At 44.8% G+C, this 22,485-nt stretch overlaps 1 protein-coding gene across 5 annotated transcripts in view; it reads left to right on the top strand.

The window, feature by feature from the left end:
• The window catches only part of gria4b (glutamate receptor, ionotropic, AMPA 4b), a 248,566-nt gene that overhangs the window by 174,238 nt on the left and 51,843 nt on the right, over window positions 1–22,485 (top strand). For 4 of the 5 annotated variants that reach the window (XM_070555454.1, XM_070555453.1, XM_054731031.2 and 1 more), the window contains exon 9: window positions 2,855–2,965. In XM_070555454.1, the coding sequence (XP_070411555.1) occupies window positions 2,855–2,965 (111 nt within the window). Of the gene's footprint in view, window positions 1–2,854; window positions 2,966–4,162; window positions 4,404–22,485 lie in introns of those variants that run through there. The other variant, XM_054731032.2, reaches the window with a different exon arrangement.

The raw sequence follows: 22,485 nt of genomic DNA on the forward strand, positions 1-22,485 counted from the left end.
TTATTATATTAGAGTCCTTATATGATCACACAATAAATTAAAATTGATAACATTATAACTAATTTTAGCAAAATATTGGTTTAAAATGAAGTTTTCTGACTTATTTCATCCCAGATCAGTGGAGGATGATGGTCGTGGATTAAAGCTGGATATATGGACACACACCTGGAGCTGGATGCCCAGCTGTATTTTATTGATAGAGATGCATGAGATTAATTATCAATCTGTCTTATAAACCAGCGATAACAAACATGTCCCTCAGCAGCTGTCGGATGGATGCCTAGCTCAGTCGTGTTGAGTTTTATGAAACTTGTTACAAAAACATCCAAGAGTTTCATAACTTAATTGGAACATTTCTCACTATGAGCAGATTTCATTACATTATGCCTGCTGTGTGTGCATGCGAGCGTGTGTGTGTGTGTGTGTGTGTGTGCGTGTGTGTGTGAGTGTGCATGCGAGCGTGTGTGTGTGTGTGTGAGTGTGTGTGTGTGTGTGTGTGTGAGTGTGCATATTTATATGTGTGTGTAAGTGTGCATGTGTGCTCGCATGTGTGAGCATGAGTGTATGTACGTGTTCGCATGCGTGTGAGTGTGTGTTCATGCATATAGGTGTGTGTGCATGCTAGCATGCGTGTGCTCGCATGTGTGAGCATGAGTGTATGTACGTGTTCGCATGCGTTTGAGTGTGTGCATGTATTCATGCATGTGAGTGTGTGTTCATGCATATAGGTGTGTGTGCATGCTAGCATGCGTGTGCGTGCATGCGAGCGTGCGTGCGTGTGTGTGTGTGTGCATGCATGTGCAGTAGCGGTTTTAGGCACGGGCAGACAGGGCAGTTGCCCGGGGCGGCATTTTTTCATGACACAAAAGGGGCGCACAAGCGCGGAGTAAAAAAAAAAAAAAAAGGAAATCTGCGCCGCACCGAGGTTTTCTATTATCTGTCATATGACAGTGTCTGGATTGGAAACAGCAAGTTGGCGCCCCCTGCAGCTGCAGGCGCTCCTGCTGACTGAGAACGTTCACGTGCACCGTGTGTGTATGAAGAAGAGGAAGGGGAGGGGTGCGGCGGGGGAATTCACCTCTGGGTCTTTCCCAAATGAAATGAGCGTGCAGGGGCTGAATCAACTGTATTAACATGGCTAAAGTCAATCACATCTTAACATTCTTCCATATTTCATTCATAATATCATAAACACAGGCCTATCATTCTTTCAGGTTTCTCTGAATTGTGTGAAATGGCCGAATAAAAAAAGGAAAAACAAAACGATTTTGTGGTCACCCCCCATCAAGGTCAAATAGTTTAGTCCTGACTAAAGGAAACTTACTGAGTCAGGAGCCAAACAGAAGAGATGAACATAAAAAGGCTAAAACCACCAGGTGCCCCATTCAGGGGGAAAAAAAGAAAAAAGAGGAGAAAGATAAAGGTATGTAGCTCTCATGATGCATGTTTTCAATGTTTTGAACCAGTTAACTGGGATTTTAACGGTTAAATGCGGTCAACTAATTGCTAACAGAGCTAATAGGGCTGAAATATTGAAACAAATATTCAAATGGTTCGAAAAAAGTCCTTGAATCGTTTTTTACTGATTCAAACTAGGATTTGTTAAATGCTCGCTGAAGCCTGCCTGAACAACAACAAACACATGTTGATCATGTTCTCATAATAATAAATAAAACAACTCTACAAGCAGAAGAAAACTGCCCAGTCACCACTAACTATCCTGGTTATTTATTGCAGATGGCTGCACGGATTATTTTTTACATGATTTGTTCTGTAAAAGTTGGCATTTTTGGTAGTCTACAGTTTGTTATGTCAGTTTAAATTACAATTTCAGAGGCAATTCTAAAATATTATGGATCATGATAAAGATCTATTGGAGATCTCCCCCGACTTTTGGACTGCTCTGCCAGTCACTGTGGCTCCAGCTGAGAGGAGCTTTTCAAAACTTGATCAAGTCATACCTGAGGTCACCTATGTTTCAGGGGCGGCTCACTAACCTGGCTCTGATTAGTATCAATCACTCAGTAGGGGAGCAGATTTCATATGATGACATTATTGATGACTTTGCATCAAGGTTGGGTTTTAATTTTAGTTTGTGTTTTCTATTCTAAGTGCAATGCTGTAGTGATTATCTTTAGTTTGTTATGTGTGAAATATTTTTAATATTTAGAATATTTATTATCTATTATGTTCATATATTCTTAATATGTAGTTATTGTTTGTTTTTGTATATTTGATTCTATATATTTTGATACAGTATATAATGTGTAGTGCTTTACATTCTGACAACTTCATAGTAATTAATGTAAATATGTGCAACTTAGAAAAATGAATGTTCAATAGTCGTTCTAATAAAACATGCCTGTTTATAGAAAACATGCGTGTGTTCATGCAGGTGGGGTGGTGGTGGTGGTGGTGGTGGTGGTGGTGGGGGGTTGGGGGGGGGGGGCGCTCAAAGGGGGCCTCGCCCGGGGAGTAATTCGATGTAGAACCGCCACTGTGCATGTGAGTGTGCATGAGTGTATGTACGTGTTTGCGTGTGTGTGTGTGTGCGCGCGCATGTGTTCATGCATATGAGTGTGTGTGTGTGTGTGTGTGGGTGTGAGTGAGTATGGGTGCGTGTGTGTGTGTGTGTGTGTGTGTGTGTGTGCGCGCGCGCGCGTGAGTGTGTGTGTGTGTGTGTGTGCCTCAAGGACAAGGTTCTCCTCTGTGCCGTCAACCAAAACTGCTCCATTAAACGCTTGTGTGACTCAATAAAAATGATTCTTCTGAAGGAAACTGTGCTTGTGCCTGATTACAACATTAGTGCACGGAAAACTTCGGAGAAGATTCTGACGTTTCGTTTTCCCTGCAGATCGGCTACTGGAACGACGCAGACAAACTGGTGCTGATCCAGGACTCCCAGCTGCTTCCAAACGACACTACCGGCATGGAGAACCGCACCGTTATTGTTACTACCATTATGGTAAGAGACCAGCATGTCCTCTCTCTCTCTCTCTCTCTCTCTCTCTCTCTCTCTCTCTCTCTCTCTCTCTCTCTCTCTCTCTCTCTCTCTCTCTCTCTCTCTCTCTCTCTCTCTCTCTCTCTCTCTCTCTCTCTCTCTCTCTCTCTCTCTCTCTCTCTCTCTCTCTCTCTCTCTCTCTCTCTCATATACTGAGCAATATTTGCTGTTATCTAATGTTCCTGTGCACTTTAGTGAGGTTTACTCAGGAGGATTTCTTTCTGCTGCACATTATTAATCCTTAAGGTTTTAAAAAAACTGGCCATCAAATAAATGTGTCACAGTCAGATATTAATTATGCTTTCTGGGGGGGGGGGGGAGGGGATCTTGGTGCAGGTAACATCTTTTTTAAATAATTCTTCCGAAAAGTCATTTTCTGTCACATTTTTAAATCATTTTGCTTTTTTCAGTTGTAAAATTACAGTAGACACATTTTTGATGATATAATAAAATAAAATATTTTCTCTCTGACCAAATAAAATTCTATAACACGTCTTATAAAATAAATGTCAAATATTTAAAAATCTTATTAAAATATTTTAAAGGTGTGGAAGACTGAAAAAACCTTTTTAATTATTATTTCTGTTTATAATTGGTCATGCAGGCTGAACATGAAAATAGTCTCCTACATCTATCTCCTTCTGATGGAAAACATTCACCAGCAACTAAAAAAAATGTTGGAAGCATAAATTTATTTTTACAGAGCTGACAATTAAATGAACTAATAAAAAAACAGATAGGAGACAGATTTTTTACAATAATGTCTCCTGCTAATAGGAATATACTTTAATGTGCAGGATGATCCTACACGTTATGACAACTTCAGTATCTTGAAGAAACTGGATTTATTTTTATTTCTCCAATAACTATTTAATAAAACTTTAGCAAATTCCAGAACAAGTTTTTAAGCACTCATATTTCCTCTTTTATTACCAACAAACCTATAAAGTTGTGCAACAATATCGTTGTTGCAGAGAAAATCAGAAATTCTGCAGACAAAAGCCTTTTCTATAGCCTGAATGGCCTTTGGTTGGCATGTGAATGCTCAGATGAGTGACAGCGGCTCTGACTCCAGCCGAGAAGACTGATGTTGAGAGTAGAGGAAGAGAGGAGGTGGGGAAATGGAGAGTCACAGCTCAGCACAATCCTCCCTCTTTTCAGCCCCTGATGAGGAACCCCATTTTAAGAAACTGATCCCAGTTGGACGCAAAGCAGGATATGAAAGCCCTTAATGGCAGAGTGATGGACACAACAGCCCGAGCCAAAATGAGGCCCTGAAGACGCGGGGCGAGAGAAGACACAGCAGCTATCCTAATGGACCGCCTCGTTCTGAAATCCGAGCAAGAAATGGATCCACTCAGAGCCGTAATGGATCCCCTCGGGAGGAAAATGAAATGCATACGAAGGGTTTTTTCCTCCTTTTTTGAGGATCAGCGACGGACGTCTTATGAGGCTGACGTTTTTTAAAACAAATCTCCCATTTTTTCTGTTCACCTGTGTGTGTGTGTGTGTGTGTGTGTGTGTGTGTGTGTGTGTGTGTGTGTGTGTTTTCTGCTCCCTATTTAGATTTAAACGTGTGTTTCTTTCTGTACATTTGATGCATCCTGAAACATGAAGAAGCAGAATTGCTGTTTGCTCTAAATCTGTCACTACCTGCTCTAAAGTACAGTTTATTACGCACTCAGAGGGCTTCCTCAAAGCCTCAACACAGCTTAGGAAGACTAATGCGCCCATAATTATCCCGGTTTGTATCCATCATGTTTCCATTTGGGATGATTTCACAGTTAACAGCTTTGTTCCGTTCCTGCTGTTCGGTGCTGGATCAGCGAGGTCATGAAAGCTATGTTACATTTGGATAATAGACCAAGTTAGAAAATGTCGTCGCTCCAGACAAGTTAGATCAAGATTTATTTAGTTGACTCATTCGCTGCCATTGATGCCTAAAACGTTAATTGTGTTATTTAATGGGGCGGGCTTGGGAACAACCTCGCGCACGTTGAGAAAACATCACGGCTCTAAAGTTGATCTTCACCTGTGTGTGTCACACGTCACATGATTGTGAAGCAGACAGTCCATTAATTAGGAGGTCGGTTTGGGGCTAGGGGTTGTATCAACTAGTCGACTTCGCTATAGTGACTTGTCATGCCTTTCATCGACTAGTCGCTGTCACGTGATAATGACCGACAAGATGCAGTCCTCGGAAAAGACAGCAGGTGACGAGACCCTGAGCGTCGGGAGGCGACGCGCTGTGCCAGAGTGTCTGTATCTAACGCCTGCGGTAAAACGGACATTTAACCAAATTGTGACCTTTACCCTCTTCCAATTTAACCTTCCCCTCACCCCCATCCTAACCTTAACCAGCTTGCGCATGCAAAGCTCTGATCGTTGACGCGCTCCAGACATCTGCGTCCTGAGCACGGCCACAGTAACATTATCAAATCAGGTATCGCCACCTCAAAAACTTATTTAACACGCGATCGTTCATGTCGGCTCATTTCCTTTTATGGTTTCTGTCTTTTATTCTTTTATTTGTGCCTGATGCGTTTCGCTGCTGTGGAGCGGGGCGCATCACCTGTTTTGTCCTTCGGTGACGTACCGATCACTGATGTGGCCGACGAGCACTCCGCTGTTTTAGCGGTCGGTAGATCTTTTAGAACTGCAGTTCAAAGGTAACTCATGAGGTGAATATATATGAACCCAGGTAGCAGTTTCTCTTTAGGATTGAGAGGAGATGCAGGAAGATAATAAACAGGCAGGACAGAAAAATAGTCAAATAAAAACAAGTTAGTTTTTGTACCTGGTGGTTGCAACAAACAGACACCATTGAAGGTAATCAGAAGTGAGGAACAGAAAATGAAATAATTATTTTAATGTTTAGAGCAGCAGGAACTCTGAGAGGCTGCAGGCGCATCAGTGAGTTTGCTGCCGCTGCGTGGGGGGAGGGGGGAGAGGGCAAAAGCAGGGGGAGGGGGGAGAGGGCTGAAGCAGAAACTACCGTTTTTAAAAGAAATGTGTTTAACTTTGAAAATGTGGACGCAATTTTAATTGCCAAAAACTGCAGCGAACCAACGCGCTTCAGGTGTATGACGTCATCAACGACAAGTCAACGTCGACTCGATTTTCATTGCTTGACTGTCGACTTAAAAAAAACTTGTCATGCAGTCCCTATTTGGGACGTCACTATCCTAAAGCGAGGAGCGAACCGGAAAAGCTTCTCACACTGACAACGGATTGTGAAGGAACGGAGAAAGCTGGAAACACTGATTCTTCCTGATGTAAGAAGCGAGTCTACTTTGTTTTGGTAGTTTTGGTGTTGACATCATCATAGACACAACGTTCCGTGACTCTTCAAAAATCAGTAAAAATGCTCTAAAATGGAAATGTTATGGCAGGTAAACTCTGCGTAAACTACTGTGCAAATACAACTTATACCAATAAATAAAAATGTGACTTTTTTTAGCACTTCATGAGATTTACCCAGGCTTTTATCGGATGCGGCGTCTAACTAATAGACTCATTTGAATTGAGACCCAGTAGGCAGTTCCCCCTAGTGCAGAGGTGTCAAACTCCGGTCCTCGAGGGCCGATATCCTGCATATTTTTGTTGTTTCCCTGTTCCAACACAGTTGATTACCTGTGCAGCAGCTCATCAGGCTCTCAAGAAGCCTGTCAATCACCTGCTGAATGAAATTAGGTGCTTTGAAACAGGGAGAACACTAAAACATGTGGGATAGTGGTCCTCGAGGACCGGAGTTTGACACCTGTGCCCTAGTGGATGATGGGGAAACTGCCATGTTTGTCACGTAGCTTCACTTTTGGCAGGCAGAGTTTCCCCCTTGGTTTTCTGGTGCATCGCTTTCTGCATTTCAGGTGCATAGCGGATGCAAATGCATTCCATGAACTGGTCCGACGACTTGCCAAAATCACAAGAGAATTGTAAGATCCCGCATGATTTCACCAGTTTACAGTATAACAATCAAGGAGAAAGATGAATCCAAAAGGTCTGTGGTTAATTTTCTGTTTTTGCCTCAGCCTCTGAGGCATAACAGGTAAAGATGTACTTATTTTTAATAGTTACTCAAATGGAAATCTGCACTTGTCTTTTATTTTAAAATTTGCCAGATGCTGTACACTTTCACTCCGATGTTTAACTTCCTCTCTGGCCTGATCTGAACTATTTACCTTCATGTGTTTTGGAACACGTCCAAATGGACCTGAGGCATAATTTTAGCATTGCACCATGACAAAACGCTTCCGGAACGCCTCCGAGATCCTCCGGTGCACGCCTGGTGTGAACAAATGTATAGTAGATATTAGCTGCGTATTGCTTTACTCTGCTTCTGTGTTTGATTTCTTGTCCTGCATGATCTGAACTGCAGAGCTTGATGTGTTCTGGAAGCATAGCATGTGAAAAATAGACCTAGCAGTTAAACTTAGCGGCATGACTCTATGCTCTTGAGACGGGTCCAAGATGTGCCTCTGCCCGCCAGCTGAAAAAAGCTGCTGATTGTTACGGCAACTGCTAGCAGAATAATGCCCTTTGCAAATAAATATATATATATAATATATATATATATATATATATATATATATATATATATATATATATATATATATATATATATATATGTGTGTGTGTATGTAAAGTCCTCTAATACAGGCCTGGGCCTGTATTTGTCTCAAGCTCATCAAGCTCCAGGCCTTTATTGGAAGGAGGGCCAGTATTAGAGGCAGGCCTCAATTTCTATTTGAGCAAGATGAACTAATGGTTCTCTGGAGTTTTTGACAATTAAAATTGCGTCCACATTTTCAAAGTTAAACACATTTCTTTTAACAACGATAGTTTCTGCTTCAGCCCTCTCCCCCCTCCCCCTGCTTCAGCCCTCTCCCCCCTCCCCCTGCGCAGCGGCCGCAAACTCACTGATGCGCCTGCAGCCTCTCGGAGTTCCTGCTGCTCTAAACATTAAAATAATTATTTCATTTTCTGTTCCTCACTTCTGATGACCTTCAATGGTGTCTGTTTGTTGCAAGCACCAGGTACAAAAACTAACTTGTTTTTATTTGACTATTTTTCTGTCCTGCCTGTTTATTATCTTCCTGCATCTCCTCTCAGTCCTAAAGAAAAACTGCTACCTGGGTTCATATATGTTAACATATATAACATAGGATAACAAACTTTTTTTTCTCTTTGAAACAGTTGTCATGCTTTTAATTAGGATTTGTTTTTACGTTTCAAGGCTAATTAAGTGACCATATATGGTCCGTTTCCTGTCTGCGGTTAAAAGAAATACAAAAGAGAAAATACAAGAAAAATGCAAAAATAAAAAAGGATCATTTCAGAACAAGTGCTGCAATGAAGTCATTTTGGGTGTTGATGGAAATATGATCACTTAAATATTAAACAAATATGTTCAGATGAGATAAATATTTTTAATCAAATGTAACAAAGCAGTGTTGTATTTTTGTCTGTAATTTCCACTAATTACACTGAACTGTACATGTCAAGTGCAGCATGTTTTTAAACAGGTTCAGTGTTGTTTATATGAGGACACGCTAATTAGATGCATTGTTGTTTTTGTCTAAAAGAATGATGGGCTTCAATAAATGGTCAAACGGTGAATGGCTTGTATTTGATATAGCACCTTCTAGAGATGTAGAGCTCCCCAAGGTGCTTTACAACACAGACATTAATTCATCCATTCACACACACATTCATGCACTAATGATGAGGAGCTACGATGTAGCCACAGCTGCGCTGGGGCACACTGACAGACGCGAGGCTGCCGAGCACAGGCGCCACTGGTTCCTCCGACCCCCACCAGCAGGCAAGGTGGGTTAAGCGTCTTGCCCAAGGACACAACAGCAGCATTCTCTGCTGGGAGCTGGGATTTAATGTACAACCTTCTGATTGGACAACCTGTTAGGTAATTATTTATCCATCCGGGGTTACCTTGGGGAAAGTTTAATGCACAGGGGGTTATAGCAAAAACCCACTCCTCCTCCGGAGCTACTGCTACTTCATATCAAATATGAAGATGATTTCATTCTGAAGCTGTGAAAGTTCATTTGGCTGCTCTTAAGGTATAAAACAAACCCCCAATGGACAAAAATAAACCATCTGGGGGTTCTAAGTGCTCCTTCTATAAAAACGGGATTATTCCATAAAGTTACTGAGATTCAAAGATTCAGCTAGTGAGTGTTTCAGCTTTGTACACAGGTGTGTGTGTGTGTGTGTGTGTGTGTGTGTGTGTGTGTGTGTGTGTGTGTGTGTGTGTGTGTGTGTGTGTGTGTGTGTGTGTGTGTGGTCAAATCAGATGGTGGGTTATCTATCCGACACTCATTAAAGCTCCTGACCAAACAGAACGAGCAGCAGACTGTTTGTCCGACAAACTGCACAAACACTCCAAAACAAACCCGAACTAGCCGACGGTGAGCAAACACTGTGTGAGTACATATATGGGTCTACATATGGATTTGTATCGTCGTGTGTGTGTGTTGTGATGGCATGTTTAATTGGTCTCATTAGGCCGTGAGTGAAGCAGTGTGGTTGTGATTATTGACCAGCCTGTCAGCCATGCTGGCCTTTACTGTGAAGACCTGTGAAGCATTGCTCTGTTCTCGTGCCAGAAACACTGACTGCACCCTTTATCTGTGAAACACACACACACACACACACACACACACACACACACACACACACACACACACACACACACCCCTCTCTGGCTGCCTGAGCCATCCCTTGCTGTCATAAATCACATGGATTAGAGCCGTTTCCCTTCTGATAAGCAGCTAAATCTTTGGCAAAAGTGACTTTGCTAATTAAATTATTAAAAATGATGATTTTCAGTCTTTGCACAGCTGAAAACCTTCAACAGAAAATGGTAAAGTTGTGCTTTACCTGAGACGTGTTACCCAAATCCTCCATGTTTATGCATACTCTGCTGTAATTTGGTTTTAGTATTTAGCATTTTTCTGCAGGGTGGAGAGTAGCCAAACAAACTCAGGCTCCTAAAAATGGTAAATAAATAAATAACATTCTATGGTCAGATTTAATGCAACAATGTCTGATGTTATCTGCAGTTTTTGCTTTCTGGAGACATTTTGACAAAAAAATCTACATTTGTGCACAACCAAGTCCTTGTACTTTGCTTGAATTCGATGGAAAAAGGCTAAGGCTGCTATTCCATCATGTCTAAAACATGTTACGATGGTTGTCAAGCCAGATTTTGTTTTAGAAACTGAATCCAGATCCCAAACGCTCACATTCAGTACAGATTTATCCCACATTTTGACCATATTTTAGTCTACACCCAAATGACCTTAACCCTTAACTAAAAAATTCTATAAATCTAACAAAAAAGGTATCTAAAATGTAAATACTTTATGAAAGGTTTCATATTTTACCGTTCTTTAATGTGACCTCTTTAACTTTCTCACCAAGAAAAAAATGACTAGAATGTCAAAATATTTAGAAGTCATGTACAAAATTTCCTTTTATACCTGAAATTCCTTTTTCTAATTTTTACTTTTTGTAAAAAAAATTTAAAAAAAAAGCTGACCTCTGTATCATTATACCTCCTTTTTCAAAGCCACCTGATAAGGCTAAATCTAATACCTATAGGTTTATTATAAAATTAATCAATGACCCCCGGCAAAGGTCAATTTACAATTTTAGACTCGATTTTTTTGTGAAAACTAATTCACAAGCATAAAATGAAAATAAAGATTAAAGCTGCAAGCAGCGTCGTTCGGCCCTCGCAGCTCCTCGCCGCTCCGGCCTGGCCGGCAGCCCGGGGCACCAGGCTACGTCTGGGAAACAGAAACGTCGACCACCCCGACACCAGAAACTGCTAACGGCCACCTCGTCCGCACCTCACCCTGACTCAGCATCCCCTTTGAGCCCACCGTTATATTTTATGTCTCACCACTAGGGAATCCTCTATCTTTACCACACTGGTGGTGTGATGACAGTGACCAACTTTAATGCTATTCTGACCATGTTATTTAAAGTTATCGAAGGATAACGTTATCTAGGGGGCACTGTGACCAACTACAGAAAAGTCCCATTGAGGTCAGCATCGGTAACATTATATAACATTCACCAACCGTTTGTGCCTCATTTGCTAAAAGGCATGATTGTTCATTGCCATGTTCGGTTTCGGGCTAATCGGAGGCCGTTTGTGGAAGTTACAGTCAAATGTAAGGTCATGGCGTCACGCCAGCATTCACCATGGCATTAAAGCCCCTCCCTTTCTGGAAAGCTATCAGATCTGAATGGTCATTACAACATCATGAAGACAGTGTATGACCTTAGTGTCATGTTCACTAAATTAGAGGGGACAAATATGGGCATTTCACCATAAAACAATGGACTTCCTGTAGTGAGGGGGCGGGGCTTAGGTGATGACAGCTGTCCACATTGTCGTTGTCTTGAGATGTGGTCAGTGATCACACAGACAAAGTTTGAAATAGATCTGATCATGCACTTGGGAGTTATTAAGTCAAGTAATGTAATGGCGACAGGTTAAAGTTTGAGGCTTAGCCACACCCACACCTTTCAACTTTTGAAAAATCCGACAGTTGATTTTTTTCCTCTATGTCTTATAGCAGAAGTTTGAAGGATATTGGTGAAAAGGACGATGGAGCATCTCTCTCTCCAAACAACGTGTGCGAAAACCACTAAGTCGAGTACTTGGACCAAAATGGCCGACTTCCTGTGCGACTTTGCACTTGGCTCCAAGAGACTTTTTTGTAGGTCCTGAGACACCACATTAGTGTACCAAATTTCGTAATCCTCAGTCAAAGCATGGCTTGGGGCTATTAGTTTAAATGGACCTAGGGGGCGCTATTAATGACAATAGGCCACGCCCACAAACTTCAGCTGTCTATTTCTCTTGGGGGTCAGACTAGAATCACTCACCAGAAGTTTCGTAGCAATATTACGATAACTGAAGAAATGAGAGGCAAACGTATTTCCATGGCGTGATGGCGATTTTCGCCATGCTCCCAAAGCCCCGCCTTTTTTCAAAACCTGCCAGTACTGGAGAACAAGTAACCTCAAGTTGTCTACTGCTGTTTGCCACAGAATCCTGGTGATTGGGTAAAAGGAGTCCAGTAGGGAGCTGTGAAAAAAAGAGTGGCGTGGAGACAGGTCAAAGTTTGAGGCTTAGCCACGCCCACACCTTTCAACTTTTGAAAAATCCGACGGTTGAATTTTTTCCCCTATGTCTTAAGAGTACATAGCAGAAGTTTGAAGGAGATTGGTGAAAAGGGCGACGGATCATCACTCTCCAAACAACGTGTGCGAAAACCACTAAATCGCGTACTTGGACCAAAATGGCCGACTTCCTGTGCGACTTTGCACTTGGCTCCAAGAGACTTTTTTGTAGGTCCTGAGACACCACATTAGTGTACCAAATTTCGTAATCCTCAGTCAAAGCATGGCTTGGGGCTGACAGTTTGTATGGTCCTAGGGGGCGCTATTTCAGAAAATAGGCCACGCCCACCGGATGTTGACATCAGATTTTTTGAGGGACCGGACTAGGATCACTCACAAGAAGTTTCGTGACGATATCTTTAGAAATGACGAAATGGGAGGCAAACGTAAGGCCACGGCGGTACGCCTGACTTCGCCGCGCCGCCACAGCCCCGCCCTCTGCCGAAAACTCCCATAAAGTGACGCCAAGCAACCCCCACTTGTCTTGAGTTACCAGCTACAAATTTGTGGTGATTAAGTGAAATGGGGCAATTTGGGACTTTTCACAGTAAAACTTGACCTTTTTGGTCCTGAGGGGGCGGGGCTTGTGTGATGTCATCATCCGACCATTCAGTTTACTTTGTGGGTGGATGACGAATGACCACAGAAAGTTTGGTAACTCTATTCCATTCATTTATGAAGTTATAGCAATTTAATTTTTTTTGGCGAGTAGTCAAACTTCGAGGCCTGGCCCCGCCCCTTCAGTATTTACGAAAAGTCAATTTTATGGTCTCATTTTGTTCGCCCATCTCTTCTGAGCAATTTTACAGCAGTTTTGAGACGATCGTGCAAAAAATGATCGAGCAATCCAATCTGAAACGGACCCTAAAAACGGCATAAACGGCTAAAAATCGCCATTTCAACCCAAAATGGCCGACTTCCTGTTTGATATTGACCATGCTTGCAAGAAACTTTTCTGTGCGGACTGTTGAGTACTACAAGTGTACCAAATTTCATAACTGTACGATAAACTAGGCTTTATGGAGAGGGGTTTTTTTTCACTTTCTAGGGGGCGCTGTTCAGCCATTTTCTTTGCGATTTTTTTGGGACCTTTAAAATATCAAATTTTTCACCAGGCTTGACAAGTTTGCAAAATATTGTGAGTTTTGGGGTATGTTAAGGTCCCCAAAAAGCCGTTCAAAGCGGCACCGGAATAATAAAGAAAGAATAAACAGAGCAAAAACAAGAGGCCTTCGCAGCGCTTTCGCTGCTCGGGCCTAATTATTTTTTCATGTGGTGTTGCCTTAGATGATGAATTTTTCATCCTACGTCCTCCCTCTGATTGGCAGCTGCTCTGATGCCCCGTCACCTGTCAGAATTACATTAGGTAGATATTTCTGACAGAGCAGCGAGATCTGCTTCTGCTGCCTCTGGAATGGCTGCAGGGCAGCCAGAGGAATCACAAGATCCTCAGAAGTGTCTCAGCTGAAGCGAGGCAGCTGGACACAGTAGGGTTAAGAGGTCACGATGATTGCAGGTACACCAATCGTTGATGCTCCATCTCCACAACTGTCCTCAATTCAGGATGAGCACCAGCTCACGTTGCTGGAGGGCAAACGTTCGTCAGTAAAATTTTCTTAAATCTCAGATTGTCTTGGAAAGTAAGTGAAAGCGGCATCCTGACGTGAAAGCGGTGCACGGCGCCATCATCATGCTTTACTGCATCATTCTGTGTTGCTGCAGCCGAGCAGCCCAGCAGCTTCCTTCTGTTTCCACTCAGGAGTCTTTGGTTTACCTTTCCTCAGCTTGGGCAGGGGTGCAGATAGGATGTTCAAACTGGGGGGGGGGGGGTTTCCAATGCACCCTCCCCCAAACACACACACACACACGCATGCACGTACACACATACATACACAAACTATTGCAAGTGCCTTAACTAGAGCTCAGTCAGTGTGTGCAAATTCATCCAATGGTTTACGTAAAAACTAACTTTTATATACGTGTTTGAAGCCACGTCTCTTCTAGCACTCACAGAGAACAGTCGCTTCTGCATTTGCTCCCTTATCTGTGTTTTCCCAAGGCTCTTTTGTCCCGTCTGCCTACAGAGCGCTTCTCTGCATTTCCTCTGGCAATCACTATTTTTCAGCATGGATTTCATTAATTGGTCATTCAACGCAATTGATAAGATTTTTCCTACGATGAGAACGGAGGAGGGGGCTCGCGCTTGTCCTCACGGGACACATGCAGCGGGATATATGTTCGATTCCTGGAAGAAGTGGAATATCATCTGTCTCTCTCAGCTGTCCATTGAGGACGTCGAAGATATGTGGATATTTGGCCTGATGATCGCTGGATTTCTTCTGATTGGAGTGGGAGGATATCTGGTTTTCTGAAAAATTGGGATGACGGGAGCGATTGGAGGGCGACCCGCAACCATGGAGACCTCACAGACTGGGAGGTTGCTCGAGGTGAATCGCAAGCTGGACAATGTCTTAGCTGCGTTACCGGTGTTAGCATGCAAAATTGATGTCATCTCGGAAAGGGTCACCGGACGGTGTGGAGATGTTTAATCACCGAATTGGCTTCACCGGAGGAGTTGAATGATCAATACAGACTTTAAGGCAGAGAGAAAAATTATCTCTGTCTGTCCCAAACAAAGTTCTGTTATCGAATCTGACGCCATAAGCAGCCTTGGAGTTGCGTGCAAAACAACCCCCACGATGGAAGGAATGCAGACAAATGCTATGAAACCCTACCTACCCCCCGCCTTCAGATTGTGGTCTCTGCACAGCGAGGTCATCAAGTTGAAGGCACTCACTGATCTCTGTGCTTTCCCGTGACCTCCCTCCCACCTGCGGATTCAGTTGACTGAGCGCCACACAGGCAGCCCCCGCTGAGGAAACCAGGGTCCCAGCCCCTCCCCCCTACCTACCGGGTCTCATGTTGTGAACTGTGACGTTCGTGCTTACATGTTGGGTGTTTTTTTGCATTGGAGAGCTACACCCTGCCGGTGTAACCCTGTTAATGCCTTTTTCTCCCTCCCCTGAACTCTCCTCATGTAATCGCCTCTTCATCTACTAAAAGGAGCGCCGTCATGGCTGCTCCCGTGGTCTGCCTGTATCTGTCCTGTCTATATGTGTGTGTAACCTTGGTCAGGTTGTACTGTGGAGTCAAGTTCCTATGCTCTGGATCGCTGGAGCGCTGGCAATAAAATTCTCTCTGATTCTGATTCTGCAGTGGAACGCCGGCAAGAAAGCTCTGCCTGATCAACACTATAATTGATAAATGATCAGCACTTGTATAGCGCCTCTCAGAGTAAGGACTCCAAAGCACTTTACACTACAGTGTATCATTCATCCATTCACACACACATTCTCACACTGATGGTGATGAGCTACGATGTAGCCACAGCTGCCCTGGGGCACACTGACAGAGGCGCCCCACTATTTAATTCAGTCATTTGTTTTTCTCCCAATCAATTACTAACCAAAACCTCATGCTTTATGCAAAACATTAAACGATTTTCAGCATACCGATCTTTACAGAAAACATAAAACCCTAAAAAACTGCACATAAAATATATTTAAAAAAAGAAATTCACTTGTCACTTAGAGCAGTCTTAGGTCTTAGGTGAAGGGTGAGACAAAGAACGGTTCGAAGGATCTTTCATGGCGGTTAAAACGAAGAGTCGGAGTACCCGGCCCGGAGGGTTACCGGGGTCCCACCCTGGAGCCAGGCCTGGGGTTGGGGCCCGTGAGCGAGCGCCTGGTGGCCGGGCTTTCGCCCATGGGGCCCGGCCGGGCCCAGCCCGAACCGGATACATGGGCTCGTCCAACTGTGGACCCACCACCCGCAGGAGGAACATGAAGGGTCCGGTGCAATGCGAATCGGGTGGCAGACCAAGGCGGGAGCCTTGGCGGTCCAATCCCCAGACAAGAAAACTAGTTTTTGGGACATGGAACGTCACCTCACTGGCGGGGAAGGAGCCGGAGCTTGTGGCAGAGGTTGAGCGGTACCGGCTAGATATAGTCGGACTCACGTCGACACATTGCATTGGCTCTGGAACCCGAGACCTGGAGAGGGGTTGGACACTCTACTTTGCTGGAGTTGCTCCGGGTGAGAGGCGGAGGACTGGGGTTGGCTTTTTGTTAGCCCCGAGACTCTCTGCCTGTGTGTTGGGGTTTACCCCGGGGGACAAGAGGGTAGCTTCCTTGCGCCTTCGGGTCGGGGAACGGGTCCTGACTGTTGTTTGTGCTTATGGGCCAAATATCAGTTCAGAGTACCCACCCTTTTTGGAGTCCCTGGGACGAGTGCTAGATAGTGCTCCATCAGGGGACTCCATTGTCCTGCTGGGGGACTTCAATGCTCACGTGGGCAATGACAGCTTGACCTGGAGGGGTGTGATTGGGAGGAACGGCCCACCTAATCTGAACTCGAGCGGTGTTTTGTTATTGGACTTCTGTGCAAGCCGCAGTTTGGCCATAATGAACACCATGTTCGAACATAAGGATGCCCACCGGTACACTTGGTACCAGGGCAGCCTAGGTCACAGGTCGATGATAGATTTTGTAGTCGTATCATCTGACCTGCGGCCGTATGTTTTGGACACCCGAGTGAAGAGAGGGGCGGAGCTGTCAACTGATCACCACCTGGTGGTGAGTTGGATCAGATGGCAAGGGAACATGCCGCGTAGACCTGGCAGACCCAAACGCATAGTGAGGGTCTGATGGGAACGCCTGGCAGAAGAACCTGTCAAGATGGTCTTCAACTCCCACCTCCGGCAGAGCTTTGACCACGTCCCGAGAGCAGTGGGGGACATTGAGTCCGAGTGGGCCTTGTTCCACTCTGCGATTGTCGAGGCGGCTGTTGCTAGCTGTGGTCGTAAGGTGGCCGGTGCCAGTCGTGGTGGCAACCCCCGTACCCACTGGTGGACACCAGAGGTTCGGGGAGCCGTCAGGCTGAAGAAGGAGGCCTACAGGGCGTGGCTGGTCTGTGGGTCTCCGGAGGCAGCAGACAGGTACCGGATAGCCAAGCGGGGCGCAGCAGTGGCAGTTGCTGAGGCAAAATCTCGGGCGTGGGAGGAGTTTGGTGAGGCCATGGAGAAAGACTATCGATCGGCTCCAAAGAGGTTCTGGCAAACTGTCCGGCGCCTCAGGAGAGGAAGGCAGCAACTCGCTCACACTGTTTACAGTGGGGATGGGGAGCTGCTGACGTCAACTGAGGCTATAGTCGGACGGTGGAAGGAATACTTTGAGGAGCTCCTCAATCCCACCAATGCGCATTCCGAGGAGGAACCAGAGCTGGGAGGCCTGGGGATGGACTGTCCGATCTCGGGGGCAGAAGTTGCTGAGGTAGTCAAACAACTACACAGCGGCGGAGCCCCGGGGGCGGATGAGGTTCGTCCTGGGTATCTCAAGGCTATGGATGTTGTAGGTCTGTCATGGTTGACACATCTCTACAACATTGCGTGGTCATCGGGGGCAGTTCCTAGGGAGTGGCAGACCGGGGTGGTGGTCCCCATCTTTAAGAAGGGTGACCTGAGGGTGTGTTCCAACTATAGGGGGATCACACTCCTCAGCCTCCCTGGAAAGGTCTACACCAAGGTACTGGAGAGGAGGGTCCGATCGATAGTTGAATCTCAGATAGAGGAGGAGCAATGTGGTTTTCGTCCTGGCCGTGGAACTGTGGACCAGCTCTATACCCTTGCAAGGGTGATGGAGGGGGCATGGGAGTTTGCCCAACCAATCCACATGTGCTTTGTGGATTTGGAGAAGGCTTATGACCGTGTCCCCAGGGGCACCCTGTGGGGGACGCTCCAGGAGTATGGGGTGGGTGGCTTTCTGTTAAGGGCCATTCAGTCCCTTTACCAGAGAAGCGTGAGTTTGGTCCGCATAGCCGGTAGTAAGTCAGACCTGTTCCCAGTGAGGGTTGGACTCCGCCAGGGCTGCCCTTTGTCACCGGTTCTGTTCATCACTTTTATGGACAGAATTTCTAGACGCAGCCGTGGTGTGGAGTGTGTCGAGTTTGGTGGCAGGAGAATCTTGTCTCTGCTTTTTGCGGATGATGTGGTCCTCCTAGCTTCATCCAGCTCTGACCTTCAGCTCTTGCTGGGTAGGTTCGCGGCCGAATGTGAAGCGGCTGGGATGAGGATCAGCACCTCCAAATCTGAGACCATGGTTCTCGACCGGAAAAGGGTGGCTTGCCACCTCCGGGTCGGGGGAGAGGTCCTACCTCAAGTGGAGGAGTTTAAGTATCTCGGGGTCTTGTTCACGAGTGAGGGTAGGAGGGATCGGGAGATCAACAGGCGGATTGGTTCGGCGTCTGCAGTGATGCGGACGCTGAGCCGATCTGTCGTGGGGAAGAGGGAGCTGAGCCAGAAAGCCAGGCTCTCGATTTACCGGTCGATCTACGTCCCAATCCTCACCTATGGTCATGAGCTTTGGGTAATGACCGACAGAACGAGATCGCGGATACAAGCGGCCGAAATGAGTTTCCTCTGTAGGGTGGCCGGGCTCAGCCTTAGAGATAGGGTGAGGAGCTCGGACATTCGGGAGGGACTCGGAGTAGAACCGCTGCTCCTCCGGATCGAAAGGAGCCAGTTGAGGTGGTTTGGGCATCTGGTCAGGATGCCTCCTGGACGCCTCCCCGGGGAGGTGTTTCGGGCATGTCCTGCCGGCAGAAGGTCCCCGGGTCGACCCAGGACACGTTGGAGAGGTTACATCTCCAATCTTGTCCGGGAACGCCTTGGGGTCCTGCCGGAGGAGCTGGTGGACAAGGCCGGGGAGAGGACGGCCTGGAGCTCCCTAATTGGGATGCTGCCCCTGCGACCCGGACCCGAATAAGCGGAGGAAGACGAAGACGACGAAGACGAAGACTTAGAGCAGTGGTTCCCAAACTTTTCAGCCTGACCAACAGATGTTCCTTCGTATTTTACCTTATTTATATATTTTCATTATATTTGGAAAGTTTTAATTTATATTTAAATCTCTTTTGAAATTTTATATTTTACTTTTTTTATGATTATGTGGCACACTTGACTTCCATACCTAACGCATCGGCATCTGCCTCTTTTTTACGACTTCTTTTTTTTTTACATTGTCGCTACGTCTGTCACATTAGCGGTATTTACCATCATTTCTACGTCCATCGCGTCCCAGAGAAGGTTAAACCAACATCAGACCCAACGTTTGGAGCTTGTAAACTCCACACACCTCTCGTGCAGCACCAGCTGTCTGATGCTGCAGCAGCGTCCATCGTCCCGGCTGGATGAGTGAATTTCTTCATCAGAGCCAATATTCTGCTTCATAATCAGAGTCAGTCATTACCAGACAAAGTGATCAGTCAACAAAGACCAGACCTGCCGGCAATTATACGTTTTATCTCATATTTGAACTCTTCATGCTGCACCCATCTCCTCCTCTCCCCATCTGGGAGCCTCTCGGCAGGAGGCGATTTTCAAACTCTAAAAATTCCCAAACTTTGCTCAGCCTGAAGGTTCCACATCTCCACTATCTTCTGGTGTAAAGTAGTAACTTCATGAGGATCATGTTTGTAGATGAGACTTGTTAAAGTCAGCAATGAGGCTTTGGCACTTATAACGAGTAAGTCCCAACACTGACAACAACGTACTGAAACTAGAACCAACATGCATAAACAGACAGATCGGTCCCGTCTACTTACACTCTTGGTCTTTTTTAAATACGCAGTAATCGCTGCTCATCTTTTTGGCTTCATCCTGCATCCTAGCAGCAACCACTTTGGCGCCTCTGGAGTCGGTGTTTACGTCATGCTGCATTCAGTGTAATTGGAAAAAGGAGCTTCAAGCACTTAACCTCCGATTTTGTTTTCTTTGTGGCCTTAGTTGGGGGGGGACGGATCGGGGTCGATCTGAATCTGGTGGGGGGGCGGGGTGGGGATCCCTGCCCCGTCCCCCACCCTATCTGCGCGCCTGAACTTGGTGCAATGTCAAGCAAACACATCTCCAGAATAAATGGCTCCCTCTCTCAGTATGCAACACGCTGCCTTCCATGACAAAAGTAATTTGTTTGGAGATACGAGAGCAGAAAACCATGCTCAGCCTTCCGTTCAGATCGTTTTCAGAGAAGCGTCAAATCTAATGATGTAGAGGCGGATTGCGTCGTGGAGAGATGCAGATACCCTCGGTTACTTTTAGTGGTCAAGTCCTGCTTGTTTTTGGTAATAAGTCATCCGCTCTGACTGCAGCTCATTTGTCACTTCTGCTTTATGTCTGCATCCTTTTCTGCTTAGTCATGCTTTCCCTCATCCTCTGAGTTTCTGAGAGTCCCTCGATAACACCTTCACTCGTTCCATGCTCCGTACGGACGGCATCGGTCACTTTGTGGCTCACTGATTCGTTTTTGTTCTGCAGCATCACCACACTCTAAAAAAAAACTCCCAAAGCTTTTGATTTAAAAATGTTAAACCTAGGGATGAGCCGGATACTGGTTTCAGACGAGTATCCGGTACGGATAAAGCATTTTTGACGAGTACGAGCATGAAACGAGTAAACCTCGTAAATATCTGTAATCGTGCTGAAGGAAAATCCTCATTGGGTAACTGACTGTCTTCATGCTCTGTGATTGGCCAGTCACATAGAGCGCCCGCCCCTCCCTACATACAAAACTCTCTAGCCGGCCGGGAGAGCAGTCCGTCCGGCCCATCCACACACACACACACACACACACACACACAGTAACGGATCTCACTATGCTTGCTTCACTGTTGCTCACGTTTCTTCAGTTTTCCCTAGGTTTTCTTCAGCTCGCCTCTTTTTCGGTTGAATATTTAAAGTGACTTTTTTCGTAACTTACATGGTGCATTTGACAAGACAGAGCTGACGTGCTGCATCAGTCACTCCCTACCTCCGCTCTGGTCGGGTTTTTTATTTTTTTTAACTCCATCTCTCTCCCTCTCACCCTCTCTATCTCTCTCTCACACACACACCTTAATCAACATTGTTTTGTTTAACTGTGTGGGGCAAAATGCCAAGAACGTTAAGAAAAAAATCTGTTTAATCAAATTTAAATAAAAATATGTATAAAGTTGTGTCTGGTTCTAGCATTTCATATTTCCTAGTTCCTACTGCATGAGTTCAGATGCATTAATTCATGCACTTAAATATTAATGTTCTGATTTTATTGAAAAACTTGTTCTGTAATAGTTCCTTTACTATTGTGATCAAAAATATTTAATCTCAATTCTGAGGCTGCTCTGTAAATAGTTTTCAAATAAACAATACACATAGCAACTTCTGATCAATCCATATCAATTTCAGACTTAAAATAATATATTGATGTAAACCACACCCACTTCCGGGTTATGCCACGCCCATTCCGAGTACAGATACAGATACAGATAGTGGTGTTCTCGCTCATCCCTAGTTAAACCTAAACTTAAATCAAACGTTTTCTTTACATGTCGCAGTCTTTCAATAGAGAATCAAAGCAGAACATTAAAACCTACTTCATCCATGAAATAAATATTACACACTTAATAAAAAGTCATCTACATAGTTTATGTTGGAATAGTACTCGGAAAAGAACAATAAACAAACCTTTTATTACTGCTTTGAGGTATAAAAGAAAAGGGAAGAATGTTTACTTGTATCGCACTAAGCAAGTCAGTAATCTAAAATGTGTTATTTTAAATAATATCTAAATTTGCAGGTCAGCTGCTTAGAAGAGCATATATGACTTCCTGTATTTTACTGAAACATGCTGAACTCAGCTAGAAAATAAACTACTAAACTATAACATTTTCATTTAGGTTATTTAAATAAAAAATAAAACATTATGTTCCTTTATTTTAATGAGTACTTTTATATTGTTATTAAATTACATTATTAATATCAGGATGAACATGAAAAAAAACAGTATAGAATTTGATTTTTTTAAATGACTTTCTAAATTTCCTCAGCTGTGAGTGTGTATGTGCTTGGTTGTTTGTCCTGTGTGTCTCTGTGTTGCCCTGCGATGGGCTGGCACCCCATCCAGGGTATACCCCTCCTGTTTGCCCAGAGACTGCCCGGAAGCACCCGCGACCCTGCACAGACAAGCGGCTACAGAAAACGGATGGATAGATAACACCGTAGACATCAATACATAGACACTCCATTGGGCGCTGGAGAGAGTAACAGCATTGCCGCCATATTGGAGGGGTCTCCTTACTCTCCAAAGACAATGCAGACAGAGCAACTATGGCCGTTTATGTGCAGCCTACGGTTGCAACAACCAGCGTACTTTTGAAACTAGATCACTGTTACTATT

The sequence above is a fragment of the Nothobranchius furzeri genome, chromosome 10 (assembly GCF_043380555.1).
Source record: "Nothobranchius furzeri strain GRZ-AD chromosome 10, NfurGRZ-RIMD1, whole genome shotgun sequence".
Classification (NCBI taxonomy): Eukaryota; Metazoa; Chordata; class Actinopteri; order Cyprinodontiformes; family Nothobranchiidae; genus Nothobranchius; species Nothobranchius furzeri.